The following is a 16,277-nucleotide window of genomic DNA, read 5'->3' on the forward strand; positions in this document are numbered from 1 at the left end:
TATTCATATATATGTACATTCATATATGTGGGTGTGTGTGTGTGTGTGTGTGTGTGTCGCATGTCGTCTTATTGGCTATTTATATACCTACCTCCTTGACTTTCAATTTTAATGTTTTCTCTCTCTCTCTCTCTCTCTCTCTCCCTCGCCTCTCGCTCTCTCTCTCTCTCTCTCTCTCTCTCTCTCTCTTTCTTTCTTTCTTTCTTTCTTTCTTTCTTTCTCTCTCTCTCTCTCCCTATTTCTATCTATCAATCTCTACGTCTCTCCCTCTCTCTCTTACTCTTACTCTTTCTCTTTTTTTATGGTACAGAAAGGGTTCAACGCTATTAAAAAATTGTATCTACATAAGCCATATATATATATATATATATTACACAGGGCGGGCGACCAGGACCCGAGGGGTTAAAAGCCTGAGTAGGCCCGTACCCCATCCCTAGAAGGTCCGGGACCTGGTCGGCTCACGAGTCCTGTATAAACCTATTGGACCTATTCACAAACCCCAGGATTGTGGACCATTTTATCCTGGGGAGTGTTTTGGTTATNCCTTTGTCGCTACACCATCCGGTTAGCAACCCCATCGCCTCCTTCATCAGTAGTGATAGAGTCAGAGGGTCCTTACCCGTGATCACTATGGTACCATCGTCTGAATATAATTGGCTATAAAAGCCTGAGTTATTCAGAAGCTCTAATAAGCTGTTTACTGTGATTAACCACCATAGAGGAGATAAACATCCTCCTTGTGGACAGCCTCCAGTGACCCTGATTCTCAGAGTACTGTTACCTAAGCACATATTTACCATCCGACCCTCTAGGTATGCTACATAAGCCATACAGTGATACCAATCTAATAGAATTGTCGGAATGAAGAAATGAACATTTTTTATAGTAAATAAAAATGGTTGTTCAAATTGTCAGGCTTAAAACTGTCTATAGTAATTAACCTAATTGAATTAGACAGGCATATGTATAAAAAAATCCACAACTTCAGACACTATGATACCAGCAGGTTCTTCTCCTCCTTAGACCCAAAAGTTGCTGCATTCATTTGGCTCATATACCGTATGTTGAAACGCCCATTAACACCTGCTAATTACAAAAAAAGGATTACAAACAATTACAACCTTCGCTAAAAATAATGGATATTAAGAAATATTTATCGATAGGTGCTAGTAAAAAGAATAAAAAATTAACTTTAAAAGAAGCAGCCATCGGAGTCAATCATCCCAGCAAAAATGAATCATTAGGTTTTTGTTGCTTGCCATACTTGGAAATATCATCAAGAGCAAGTAAAATTCTTAAACTCAACAGTTGTCCGCTGCTTTCTACTCTACTGCTTCGGGATTACGGAATACTTATGCTTATTAACCCATTTTGTTAGTTGTTTTTTTCGATACCTTGCTAAAAGTGTGGAGTAAAAGAATCGTATATTCCAGTAAATTATCGATACTTTTTTCGCATCGATATGAAAGGTCAACCATGTTCCTAAATTCGAAAGTGCCCGGCACCTCAACATAAAGCTTTTCCCATAAAGCTTTTATAGTTGTTATTAATTATTTACCCAATTGTACAACGAGGCGTTGAAAGCTTTTAAACAATGGACTTGCGAAACACAAACAAATCGGCTTAGTCTTGCAAAACAAAACACACCTACTTGTCATATAAGCCCATCTCACTTTTCAAAAAGACGGCAACATGCATAAGTTATTATGCCCGTCTTGAGTGTATGAAGTTGGGAAAACGACGACAAGCGCTTCTCATCGGCTCGGAACGACCGTGAAGGTAAAAAAGGCTCAGAAAATATTCCAGGTTAATAAGAAGATTTATGGCAGGGGAGGCATAGTGGGTTGTTATGTTTTGTTTTATTCAGTAGCCGGCAACGCGGAAGGTCGGGCTTTATGTTGATACCTCACTGCCACACTACACCTGCCCCCGATCTGAAACCGAACATTAAATATTGCAAATTACATATACTTTCCTATAAATTTTAACTGATTATGTTAATTAACCTTCAACCGTGTTGTTTATATTCATTATTAATTAACCGAAATAGCCTATTAACAATTATAGAAGCTATTGCAAAGGTTCTTAAACGTTTGCCCTTAAGCTTACATAAATTAAATCTGAAACTAATTCCACTATCGTTTATCACTTAAGATTTTTAACACATTCGTACCAGTCCATTAAATGATTGTTGCATTGTTGATAATACTATTCAATTTAAAAGGTTAGTTAAATTAAAGAATAAAAACAATTAATTCTTTCAGTATAACGATTATAATTAAAAAAATGTGCTATTTGCAACGAGCAGCAGTATGGCCAAATATTTGACTGTGTGTCAGATAGTGGTCATCATTCTGACATCTCACCTTAGGGGATTATCTATTAACAGAAGTAAAAAAGACGTTTCTGCCCCCGGATGACAGACCATCAGTAACGCTGCTCGCAACTAAAAGTTGTATTCCTCCCGCAATACTACTATGGGTCGAGGGGTTCGACAGCACAATCTCACAGCAGAGGGTACACAAACAACCCCAAAAAGAATCTTAAGAATGATATCCTGCAAAATTGGTAATTGACAAAGGAAAGTAAAGGTTCCATATACTAAGGCCACGTTGCGCCAGTTGTCATATGAAGGGTTGAAGCGAAAGTACCTTTATTATCTCGCCAGGCAGTTCAGGCTTTTTGGTTGATGAAACTCGTATTCTTGTTGCATCTCACAAATAGAATGTTCCCCGCCGTTATGACCAGTTATAGAATAGATGATGTGCAGCGAGCTATTATCCCTCTTAACAACAATGCAAGGGATAAGTCTTGAAAATATTCTACAGCAAAACTAAACTAATGACTCTTGAAAATACCCAGCGGGTAGCAGGTGTCGCTCTTTACCTTCCTCGGCTGCAACCTGAGCTATGAGCGGGACAGTGACGAGGCCTTAAAGATTGGACGAATCCAAAGAATGTGACACCAGAGCACAATCTCACAGCAGATGGTACAAACAACCCCAAAAAGGAAACTAAAGGTTCCACGTACTGAGACCACGATGCGCCAGTTGTCATAGATGTAGATGTAGATGTAATTTTTCAGGGTATGGTATACTTCGCCCTTTAAGAGCTATTGTATCCCCCGTTCTCTGCCTAAAGCACATCGGTGAGTCCTATTTCATCAAGGAACTTGTTTAATAGGCGCGGTTTTATTGGTTGAAGCTCTTCTATGGTCACATTGTACATCCCAAAACATTTCCTCCTGCGGGCTAACGTAGCTCCGCAGTTTGTTAGTAAGTGTGTTGGTGTCTCTTCTGCTTCCTTGCAGAATCTTCATGTGCCATCTTGGATTGTTCCAATTTTCTTTAGATGTCCATTTAATCTACAGTGTCCTGTCAGGAATCCTGTTAGGATTCGCAGTCTATTCCTGTTTCCTTTGACACATTCTATGATTTCTTTCCTACCAAAATTGGTTAGAAGATTCTTGGATTGTCTATGTCCAATGAGTGAATTCCATTGTTCCTTCATTTTCTTTTTGTCCTTCTGTCTGAGATATTCGTTAATAGTGTGGATTCCTATGCCATAGAAGGGTTCAGGTCCTATCAGCGGTGTGGCAGCCCCTTTCCTTGCAAGGGTGTCCGCTTCCTCGTTGCCTTCTACTCCCATGTAGAACCCAGCAAAGGCTGATTTTATTCTGCATACCTAATATGTTTAGTTTGGTTTTGCAGTTCAGCACCATCCTTGAACTAATGGTATTAGAGCTTAGTGCTTTGATGGCTGCTTGGCTATCTGACATGATAGCTATATTCTTGTTTTTATATCCTCTATTTAGATTGAATTGGATACATCTTTCAATTGAGTGAATCTCAGCTTGGAAGATACTGGTGTGTTTTCCCATGGGTTCTGAGTATTTGGTTCCGGGTCCAAATACTCCTGCCCCCGTACCTTCTTGTTTTTTAGATCCATCTGTGTACCAAAGGATGGTGCCATTTTTGAGGGAGTTATTTCCCTTTCTTTCCCATTCCTTTTTGGTGCCCAGATGTATTCGGAATTTTTTGTTAAATTCAAACCTCCTGTTCATGTCATCTCTTGGAGCCATGAGTGATGGATGGTTTTTCCACAGTTTGTTTCTGTCTCTCCATTTCAGTTTTATTCCTGTTGGAGGTTTCTCTCTGATAAAGTTGATTATGGTTTTCTGTGCTGTCCTTTCTACCATGTGATGTAGGGGAATTAGCCCCAATATCTTTTCCATGCTAATTGTAGGACATGTTCTCATTGCGCCAGTTGTCATATGAATCATCCAAATAAAATGTTGGATTAGTATGGATAGTGCAATGTGGCTTCCGTATATAGACGCCACATCGGGCCGGATTCATCGAGTTCTTGAGAAAAAATTACATGGTACCCCCAGTGCTGACATAATATTGGAGCGAATCTTAGAGGAGCAACGAATCCAAACAATACAAAAAAAATTAATTCGAAGGGTTAAGGGATGTCCATTGATGGACCGGATCCGAAAGCCATCCGAGAGGAGATATATACTCGATGATATATGTGCCTGATCCAACATCAACCTAATGTTCGCCGAGATATCAGAAGACGACGTACAAGATAGTTGATGGCAAGACGGAACAGGTGCAAGCTTAACGTGAAAAAGTATAAGACTTATCCCATTGATACTTAGTTTAGAATGCATTTTTAAGGGGTAAGTTCTTACCCTAAAAAGCTTCTCTCTTTTTATACATCGATCGTACACCTCACAAACCAATAGATTGGTAGATGAATCACTTGTGTCAAAAAATGGTCTAGTACTGTTTTTCCCTAACGACCGTTCTTATTAAATTCATATTCGCAACGTGATGAATGTCAAAATAGGTACCCAAATATATTCAATTTGTGTTGGACGAAACGCACACTTCAAGTCTAGTATAACATTACAGTTTAAAAATGAATAAAGTTATATAGTCGAAACACGTTAGAACCGAGTAGGAAACAATCAAGGGAGGAACAAAAGCATTAAATCGAAAAAATAAATGATGGATTAGCATGGGTAGTGCAAATTGGCTTCCATGTATAGAGGCCACATCGGGCCGGATGTCATATCAAGTGAGAATTTGCAACATGTGAACGACCGAATGATGATCACATGTATATAAATATATTATATCTATATTTAATTATATTTAAATAGTGTTGTCTGGAAGGTGCATTATAATACAAATATAATCAGTCGATTAATGGCGATGTTTAAAAATGCCGTAATTTAAAAATAATTGTTCGTCAATTACCATCTTAATAATATTTCGTTGAATAACCCTTGTTCACTTTCAACCATTCACCCCTGTTTCTTTCTCCGTCCGAACAACCCATCTACCATTTCCCTTCCGTTTTGTTTCTCTCTTCAACCCTCGCCTCTGGGCCCTTTTTTTGTTTTTGTTTTTCATTCGGCTAATCGAATTTTCTACTGTTTTGTTTCAGTTCACCCGTCTCCTCAATTCTCAAAGCATTCCGTTGTAAGGCCCAAGGTTTTTCATGGCAGAGATAAACGCCCCCTTACAACCACAAAGGCACATAAGGTGAGTGAAACCATCCATCATCATAAGGCGGTTCCCGCCCTTCAAGAAAAGCATAAGTAACAAATATAATTAGATATTACATCACACAATCGAAAACGATTCCTGTTTTTACGGAAAAAAATAGACTTTATCCTAATCTTAAGAAAAGTACAATAAGAACTTCTCTGAACCAAGGGTCATTCATAACAAATTCTAATTATTATCATATTCAACACCTAAAGTGAAAGATCTTATAAATTATTCTTTATAAATGTAAATAGATATTTTAAATCTAGGTTGTTGGCTATTTTCGTGAACTAAAAACACAAATTATTAATATTAAATCATGTCTTTCAAACGCTATGCATTTCTGGCCACTTCCCTGGTCCCTCTTCAAAGCTTCGATATTTTCTTTATATCCATAAATACTTCTTTTTGTTAAAACAGAAATTAATCTTTATGTACCTGATAATTTGACTAGAATAGAACTAACCGGTTGGAAAGGTTTCATAAAAAAATGGGGTCTCATTACATATCTGATATCAAGAAAACGTAAAAATATACAGAAATTTATTCTTGGTATATTACCAAGATTAAATTTGTATCACTGCTAAATATATAAAACAAAACCAATAAAAATATGTTTAAAGTTAATATAAATTAAAATAATTATTCAGAAATCGTGAGATGCGGTCTGGTGTGATAGGTTTCAGAAAAACATTTTCTTTATCGTGCCAACGTTTCGATCTTTATTGAGATCATCTTCAGGGCTCAAAGCGTTTGTCTTCTGAGTAATTGTGACATTCTTGAGTGTCGTGTGAGTTGGGCACTCTCAACACGATACGCAAGAATGGCACAATTACACAGAAGAGAAACGCTTTGAGCCCTGAAGATGATCTCAATAAAGATCGAAACGTTGACACGATAAAGAAAATGTTTTTCTGAAACCTATCACACCTGACCGCATCTCACGATTTCTGAATAATTATCAATTAACGGTCACTAATCACCACACATAAACTAAAATAATAAATACTCAGCAATACAGAATACAAAAACAATAAACAAAAAATATAAAATTACAATATAAAGTCTTTGGAATAAAAATATAAAAATAATTAATAAATACAACAAATATTATGTATGCACATCGTAAATCAATTTTACTACTATTTAGGCTGTTTTTACAAAAGTTCAAAATATTTTTATATCGGTGGGTCATTTTTTGTGAGTAACGTGTTATATTAACATTGTTTTCGGTTAAGTTTATGTCTCTTATTGTCGGAGTGTGCTCTTTTTTTATTTATTTATTTTTTTTTTTTAAGTAGTTATACAAACAGAAATATTTACAAACGTTTTCTTCTTTTATTACTTTAAGTATTTTGTCCGTTTAACCAGCAGTGAATGTAAAACCAACATACTTTTTTGTACCTTCTATCTCTACATAAACTTTTTTATTTTCATTTTCCATACCTAGATTTATTAGATTTTTGGGGTAATTATTTTTATTGAATAAGTTTTAGTTAAATTATTTAAATTTTTTATGATAACAAAAATCGCTTAATACAAACTTTTGTCTAATATAGTTGCGAATGATATTCATTTTTTGTTTAAAAAGATATATTATAAAGGATTATAAGGAATCCTTATAATGTTTATTATTATATAATTATAATAATTATTACATTATATGTCTTACATTACACTTAAATTACACTAAATGTCTGATCATCAGTTCTCATTATTAATAAATCAAGAAATGAGTTTTGGGTGGGCATTAGTTATTGCTTCAACTAATTCTTTATAATATAATTATTCCTTTTAATCCCTTATAAATAAAGAATTTGAAATAGGTATTACTGTATAAAACATTTTATAAATTGGATCTATTTGGGAGCCATACAAATACATACATTTATGCTCTCTTTCGCTGGACACTTCATTCGCCATTTATTGCGTAAATATTTTATTTTTGATATTAGCATATACTAAACTGCGTTAATATCATAACTTTGAACGTTATGACCTTCTTGAGAGCCACCCTTGGAACAGTTAACATTCACGTCACACTAACTACCTGTTTTTTCATTGATTACTAAAAAAGTAATTAATTTGTTATGCCATGAAATGCGTGACAAGGTTGGGTATTTTGGTTATTAAATTGCGTTTTTCTTTTTGTAGCTTGATCGTCTCTGATCAGCTAAGTACGCCTATTCTCATTGGTTTTATCAGTTACATCCTCCCCTTTGATAGATGGTGTGTTATTTTTTTTATATTTTTAATGTACATGTAATTTATCGATCATTTCTTAAGTAACATTTTCGCGTTTTTTTTAATTGATGGATCACCTTTTAAACCTTTCTGTAATTCCCGGTGACTATGAGTGAGGTGGTGGTAGTTGTATTATCCGTAATTTTCCCTAAATGGCATTACGTTCTTACTTTTTTGTTTTGTTTGTTTGTTTTTAAGGTGGGATTTTTTTTAAATTTCCGTACAATCGTTATTAAAATTGTTCCATTTTAGAGACGTATTTTTGATGTTCAATGATAACTATACTATTTCCTTTATCGGCTTTTAAAATAACGTTGTTGTTACTTTTTAGCCTTTTACCAATAGACCTAATTGTACATGGGATATTTAATTTTTTGACGTTAGGATTTACCAAATTTTGTTTAATTACCTCAGCACATTTATATTTTATATTTGTATTTATTTTACAACGATCCACCGATGAACCAAGGGGTAGCAATTTTTTTCTATATAATGATATTTTTTAGTCAAATTTTAAGCCTTTATTTAATAAATCGTTTTATTCTTTATTTATTGCCATGTTTGTTAAGTTTATAACCCTTGGGTAAAATTTAATTGTAGTTGTTTTATCTTTATGAGTATTTTTTTTAAACACTCACTCACCATTTGTCATATCTATTAATTTGCTAGTCAAAGCAGCAATGGATTATAACAATTACATTACGTCCAATTATTAAAATCAGTAAACAAAAACTCTTAAAACTTTAAAATAAAATCATCGTAAATTTAGACTTCCATGCTCAAAAATCAAAAAATCTAGCTGGTTCAGTTCCCAATGTTTGAAATTAAACCTAACTCCAAAATTCGTTCTTGCCTGTTTTTAAACTTTTTTTTTACAACTGCATTCTTCGACGGAACAAAACATATAATATTTACATATAAACATAATAACTGTGGCATGAAAGCTTGAACAGCTACCATCCATGAGCGAGATGTACTCTCCGTCCTAGGAGACCGATGTCAAGTGTTAAGGTTGTCGCGGCACCACCGCGGGGTAATGAGGTGGATGACAGGTTTTTGACGAAAGGGTTCGGTTGATGGGGTAGTTTGGAATGGAACGTTTTGTAGCGGGATTGGGCTAGTTTGGTAACAAGAGGGACATTTAGGTCGGTATGTATGGTGTGATTGGATACATAGAACGGGGCGTTGAACATTGTTCTGAGGATTTTGGATTGAAGGGATTGGATTCGATTGAGGTTGGAACGCTTAACAGTCCTGTAAAGTTCAAGTCCTTATGTCCAAATGGGAGCAATGTAAAGTATTTTTTGTTTGTTAGTGAGTTTTGATCGTCTGTCGAGTGGTTGTTTAAGGATGAAAAATCGTATGTTACAATCTGTGCGGGCGTTCCATGTCACTCGGGTCCAGGTAGAGTCCGAGGTATCGTCCATGGTTCGCAACTGGGATGGGAACGTTGATGAGGTATACTGGTGGGAGCGTTTTCTTGTTTAGAGTAAATATTATGTTTGTTGATTCTCCACTGACGGAGAGGATTGTAGGATAAACATGATTTTGGAAATTACGGGAAGCTGTGACAGGATCTTTATCAGGAGGAGGTGACAGGATTGCTGTATCATTGGCAAAGGTGAAGGTGATAGTCTTAGGTTGTGTAGGTAGGTCGGTGATATAAATTGAATAAAGGAAAGGAGCGAGCACGCTGCCCTGTGCGACACCTGCTAGAATAGAATGGATAGGAGACAATGAATTTATGTGGGATGCTTGGAAGTAACGATCGTTAAGATACAAAACGTTTTTATCAATATCTTGTACACATTAGGCTTGCCTCATTATTGACTCCAGTAGAATGGGATAAATCCGATCAAAAGTTAAATTTGGCCAAAAAATTCTTATTAAATTTTTCCTAAGGGTTATAAACTTAACAAACATGACACTAAATAAAGAAGTAAACAATTTATTTAATAAAGGCTTAAAATTTGTCCTAAAAAGATCATTGTATAGAAAAGAAACTGCTATCCCTTGGTACATCGGTAGATTGTTGAAAAATGAATACAAATCTAAAATATAAATGTGCTGAGGTAATTAAACAAAATTTGGTAAATCTAAACGTCAAAAAATTAATAATCTCACGTGCAATTAGGTCTATTGATAAAAAGTTAAAAAGTAACCAAAACCTTATTTTAAAAGCCGATAAAGGAAATAATACAGTTATTGAACTACCCACTCACTCCACCATTTATCATTTCTGTCTTTCCTGAATTTCTTATTTTTCTGACAACCTGACAGCTCTATATCCCCACAATTTAGGGTGTCGAAGGTTTGAGTCTGCAACTGTGCTATCTGTTGTTGATTATCTGTATGTATTGAATTCTAGTTTGTTTTAGTAATGGTTTATGCCAAGGAAGTTTATGCCGTTGTATTTCCTGAATGGATGTTTTGTTGTTGTTACTAAAATGGCGACTCCGCCGGTCATTATTTCAGAGAAAGTTAGTTCACCCTCCATGAAATAATTTGTTTCTTGCTGTAAGTCTATGCAGATATTTATGTCATGTGTCACGTATGTACAATTTTAATTTCCCCATGATAGGAGTGAATTTTTAATAACTACACCCTTGGATGAGTTCTTTGAACTATGAGTTTCCCAGACGGCCATGTGAAGTCCAGTTGTTTTCCTATCTCAATTAGATCGAGCTGAGGATGGGAAAAACCACCGGTTGCCCCTCCAGCTACTTAATCCTATTAAATCAGTATAGAAATGGACTGACAATGGCTCTCTAGCCGGCTAAAATGATTAGCCATTTCAAATGACTAAAATGATTAGTGGCGGTCTGGCTGGCGGATAAAGGGCACCACCCCTAATCAAATGACTCTTCTAGAAAATTAGCTCGCTCAAGCTAAAACTGGATTCATAGAATGCTCTAAACAAAATTAAAACGCACCCCGTAGTGTAAACACGGTGCAATCTTGTAACAATCACAGCATTTTTGTTTGTAAACAGTAAAAAAGAGGGCAAACATTGAACGAAAACATAAAATGATAAAGAAATCAACCTGACATTCAAAGGTGTCTTGTCAGCCATGTCATATTGAACATCATCAATCGCCTTATTGATTTTTATCTTTCCAACATGTTTTTAACAAAAATGGCATCGCTTTTGTATTTCTTCTGTATCAAGTAAAATTTGTTTTACTTTACCGAGGGTATACATCATTTCTTTTTCTCTCTCTCTCTCTCTCTCTCTCTCTCTCTCTCTCTCTCTCTCTCTCTCTCTCTCTCCCTCCCGCCCTCTCTCTCGCNCTCTCTCTCTCTCTCTCTCTCTCTCTCTCTCTCTCTCTCTCTCTCTCTCTCTCTCTCTCTCTCTCTCTCTCTCTTTTATCTAACAATTTTGCACTATCTTAATCTTAAAGAGAGCGGAGTGTGTTGAAAAACTCGAAAAAAAATTGTCAAGATTCAGAAAACAGTTACTAGCTTTAATATTGATGGAATGTTTGATCACTGCGGATTATTTTCCTATCCGTTTATTTCCCATGTTTTTATTACGTTTTACTCACGATCCCAAGGTTATCTTGTCCATAGGTCAAAGGTTTATTATTAAAATTTAGCTCGGAAGCGATGATTCAGCTTTGCCGAACGAGAGATACTTTTTGCGATGAAACAATCTATCTATTCAACTTGAAAATATGAAAATATCCCTTGAAAACGATTTTTTATTTAAATATACTCTGATATTTGAATGATCTTTGTCTATTGATCTCTGGAATCGGGTGATACGCTAGGAATTTGAACACATGTTCTATAATCCCCTGGACAGCCAGACCCCTCTTATTTCCATCAATAAAAACAACATATTATCGAACATATGCTGTGGAATGTTAATAACCGTTTATCATCCAACTAATGTCCTAGAAAAAAAATTAAATGTCAACCCTGGGAAAGGTTCTTTTCACTGCAACAATTGTATCATCTGTCTGTCTTTTGTGTTACATAGGAATTACCTTTCTAACATTAAAATTAATTTTACTAAAAAAAAAACAAATTTAAACGCAAGCATGAATAACCTATAAAGTATCGTGACGGTCTGGATTGGCGTTGTTTTTCCATTGGGGGTGGTAAAAATTCAATTTTAATTTGCATACCGTGGATTTTGGAGGATAGGAAAGGGCGTAGTGTCCCGGTAGGACATCCCTTGTGACAGTTGAATGAGCTGGCTATTCTGTCCACAAGCCGGTCCCATTTATTTGCGTTGAAGAACTGGACACATCGGCCTCCTACGGATATGGAGACTAGTGTTGAAAATGTCACGCCCCCATCCAGCCCTGGGCGCAATAAATCATACCGGCTGAAGATCCGCTAACTAATGGACCCAGGTCTGCCGTGTTAATATCAAGATTCACTGGTTTCAAATCCACTGAACAACTTTCGCCTAATACGAAGGTCGATTAAACTATGATCCAGAGTATCGCTCTCGGCGTGTTAAGCCTTTGCAAAGTTCATCAGCTCACTTGGATTGGGGAAATTGGTTGAACAGTCGCAAGTTTGTGCCCTACATTATTCTGAATTTCTAAAAATAATAGATCAGTTAAAATGTCAATCGCTTATTCGAATTTGTGCTTTATAAAAATCAATAGATATGTTTTATGCACAAATTATAATTCCGAAAACTCTCGTTAGAAAGTTATTTGTGTCAGTGAGTTATTTTGTCATATAAGCGATCCATAAATCGCTTTTTTCTGATTCTCGTTTTATTTGCTTGTCTTAAGTTAAGTACATTCATAGTTTATTTTGATATGAATAACAACAAGTCCAAGATAAATCATATTTTGGTCCTCCGGGCTGGATCGGTACTGTTGTTAGAAAATAAATTACGTTTAAGAAATACTATTGCCTTCTTTTGCTCTAACAACAAAAAATTTACCTTTCTTTTTGACGTATTCGTGTGATGATTCTAGGTTGGAAAATTTTTATTTGGTTTGAAAATGTTTGATTTAAGTTGAAAAAAGTATAATTTCATGTTGAAAAAACTGAATTTGGAGGAGAAATGATTATTTGACTTTGGAAAAACTACAATTTCGTTATGGGTAAAGTTCAATTTAATTAGGAATAATTTAGAATAAATTATAATAATTAAAATTTGTACTAAAATACTAAAAATATAAAATATTTGGTCAATATTTATTATTTGGAAGAAAACACAATTTTCCTTTAGAAATGTTCAATTTATTTTTTTAATTATATTAAATTAATTAATTAAAAAGAATACTTCGGTTTGCAATATTTAATTTTACTTTAAAAAAGTTGAATTTGGTTTGAAAAACATTCAGTTCTTTTTGAAAAAAGAGTACAGGGCAAGCTGATTGTAAAAAAAATACATTGGATCGTTTCTCTTTTGTTGCCTAAAACCGACAGGCAGTCTATTTTATCTGTATTTGTCAAAAGGTGTTGAATTTCTCTTTGAAATATCGTCTCACCGATTTTAGAGTTTTTTTCCCCCTAATTATTGCTTTATTAAGCAGAAATTTTGTTTTACACAAAACTAAAAGTCATTTTGTCATTTAAAATATCCATAAATCGCTTTTTCCTGATTTTTGTATTTTGTTTTTAGTTTTATGTAGATCGTATCATAACTATATTTAAGTTTATTATGATGTGGATGACAACATTCCTTCTTTATTGCATAATTTATTTGAAACAGTCAACAAATCCAACTTAAACTGTATTAAGTTCAATATAAATCATATTTTGGTCCTCCGGGCTGATCGTCCTGGTGAGAGAAAATTATTTATGTTTTAATTATATACTACTGCCTTCCTTTGCTCTCGTTGACAATGGAAAATTAAGCCGATGTATTATTATATTATCTTAAATAATAAACTTTTTTCTTGCGGTTTATGAGCGGTAAACCTGAAAACAAAATCTAAGAGTCAGTTTTATTTTGTCATTTAAAGTATCGTAATAAATTGTAGCTTAACCATATTTAAAATTTATTTACGTTAATAACACTATTCATATATATTTATACAATTTGCTTTATCCAAATCCAACTGAAATTTAATTAAGTTAGCGGGAAGTCATGTTTTGGTCCTCCGGGCCGGATCGGTACTGTTGTTTAGAAGTAAATTATATTTTTAGATATACTATTGTTTATAGTTGGGTAAACATAAAATTTTGCATATACTTAAGTCGAACTGTTAAAATGAAGGTAACTACTACCTTGGTTTTCTTAATATTGACAGTGCGTTCGGTCTGCATATAAGAGCAATATCAATCCTCTTTTCTTTCCAATTTCAACCCCACTAGCTCCATGTTCGGTAAAATATTTTACAATATCCGCAATAAAACATGAAAAAGCCCGATAAGCTTGAATTACGACGAACCAACATTTAAGATAGTGAATTACTCTGAAGAAAGTTAACAAATCTGTTAATTTAGTATTTCTGACACGTGAAAACGATCACTCTCACCGGACAGTTCAAATGAGAGGATTTGACAATCGTTTTTAAAAGTTGTGGCCCTAGGGGCCAGATCGGTCGAAGCAGGTAGAGAACCGTTTAGTGCCTCCTCGCTCCATACCCACAAAAAATACACAGGCAGGGTTTAAACTGCGTTTAACGGATCGTCATAAAAAAAGCAACCGTCGAGTTAAATTCGGGGTTGGCCGAACGCAAAACAAGTTAAAGACCGGTGGCAGGTGAATATCTTAAAAAGCAGGTGCCTATCTCATTGGCTCGTGCCATCATCCACCACCTGCATCGAGACTTGCAGCCACTTTCCATTCCGAGACGCCGCAGGTGCCTCTTTTTAAACGAACCCAGGGGTGGTAAAAATGAAGGCGAATTACCGGAGGGGTTTTCTCACTAATTGATTTTTCTTTGTAAGTCTTCCAACAATCAATGCGTTGTCCGTGAATCGATCGACTCAGGTCGGTCTGTGCTCGTCGTATTGATTTTCTTCTCTTCGCCATCTTGGCTTTCAAAAAACACTAGTAAAACACGTCTCTCAAACCACCCCAAGATTATTTCTCATTCTAAACACGAAACTTAGCTTTGAACCCCTCTGTTATATAAAAATTTAGAGAGAGATATTTATCTCAACCAAGACCTTACATAAAAAGAATAATTGAAAGAGGTTATTTGATCAGTTGACAACTAAAACATAAATAGATTAATATTTAACAAGTAAAAGAAGTATCACTTCACTAACAGCTCCCCGTGGCCACTTCACAAGTCGCTGAGAATCAAATCCTGATTACACATTTGAGAATGGCAAAAAGAGGGAAAATTCGGGTTGTAAGTTGAGATGGAAAGTAAAAGAGAGGATCGAAGACACAATAGCTGAAGCGGTAGAGCAGCGACGTATTTAGTCGAAGGTCGTGGGTTCGAATCACGCTCGCGACACTGACTTTTTTATCTCAACCAAGACCTTACGTAAAAAGAATAATTAGTTGAAAGAAGTTTTTTAAAAAGTTTATTTTGGATCATCCCTGATCTGATAGCTGCTGTTCTCTATGCAAGCCATCTCACAAATCTGGCCAAATACACTTTTCACAAATAAGTTCACTTACGGATTCATGGGTCGTCTAAATGACAAATTAATTCTTAAGTTTTTTCAAGTTTATCGCCCCACAGACCTCAATAAAAGATTTCAAATATTTATTTTAGATTAACGAGAGCAAAAAATTTGAGGGCATAGCATGACTAAAAGCTAATTTGCTCACTAACAACAGTTCCTATCCACCCCGGAGGACCAAATACTTGGCGAAAAGCCGAACGTGTCTCTTGCCTTAAACGCAAAAATAGGCAGACCAAAATTCCAATAAACGTAAATCACCAAAATTTTGTTTCATCACTCGCACTCCATCTGGAAAGCTTGATTTAAACAATTAATTAAGGTTTTCAGTTGAGATAAAAAAGTCAATGGCACGAGCGGGACTCGAACCCACGATCTTCGGCTTGATACGCCGCTGCTTGACCACTTGAGCTATCGTGACTTCGATCCACTCAGACACCAACCTCCCATCTCAACCACATCTTTTGAATTTTCCCTCCTTTTTGCCATTGACTTTTTTATCTCAACTGAAAACCTTAATTAATTGTAAGATATTAATTGGTCAAGCGGACCACGAAACTAGTGAACTTGATTTAAACCTTGTTTTATTTTTAATCCTTCACTTTGTCCATAGCACGCAATTTTCATTGATTTAAAAGGAATAAATTGACCCGAATGTACTCATGTGCTATCTATTCAGAGCACAAATGCCATCGTTATTATCTATTACAATTGTAATTGTTCCCCAATAGCGATTGTGTTGGTTGATCCCGGTGTAATGAATGGTCCATTTAATGCGAATGACATTCAGTGGGCTATTAAATATAAGACCGATTAAACAGACATAGGCCCGGAAACGATGTAATAGTCGGCAACAAGTCTTCAGGGAGGATTTCAGCTTCTGTCCTTCGGACGGTGAAACGGCTGGACC

General features: G+C 35.4%; 1 protein-coding gene across 1 annotated transcript in view; it reads left to right on the plus strand.

The window, feature by feature from the left end:
- The window catches only part of LOC106669345 (disintegrin and metalloproteinase domain-containing protein 28), a 219,276-nt gene that overhangs the window by 134,934 nt on the left and 68,065 nt on the right, over nt 1-16,277 (plus strand). Inside the window, exon 3 of the mRNA XM_014398761.2 lies at nt 5,460-5,557. Coding sequence (XP_014254247.1) covers nt 5,460-5,557 — 98 coding nt within the window. The remainder of the gene's footprint in view (nt 1-5,459; nt 5,558-16,277) is intronic.

Source organism: Cimex lectularius, unplaced genomic scaffold (genome assembly GCF_000648675.2).
Source record: "Cimex lectularius strain Harlan isolate CLEC.00 unplaced genomic scaffold, Clec_2.1 scaffold147, whole genome shotgun sequence".
Classification (NCBI taxonomy): domain Eukaryota; kingdom Metazoa; phylum Arthropoda; class Insecta; order Hemiptera; family Cimicidae; genus Cimex; species Cimex lectularius.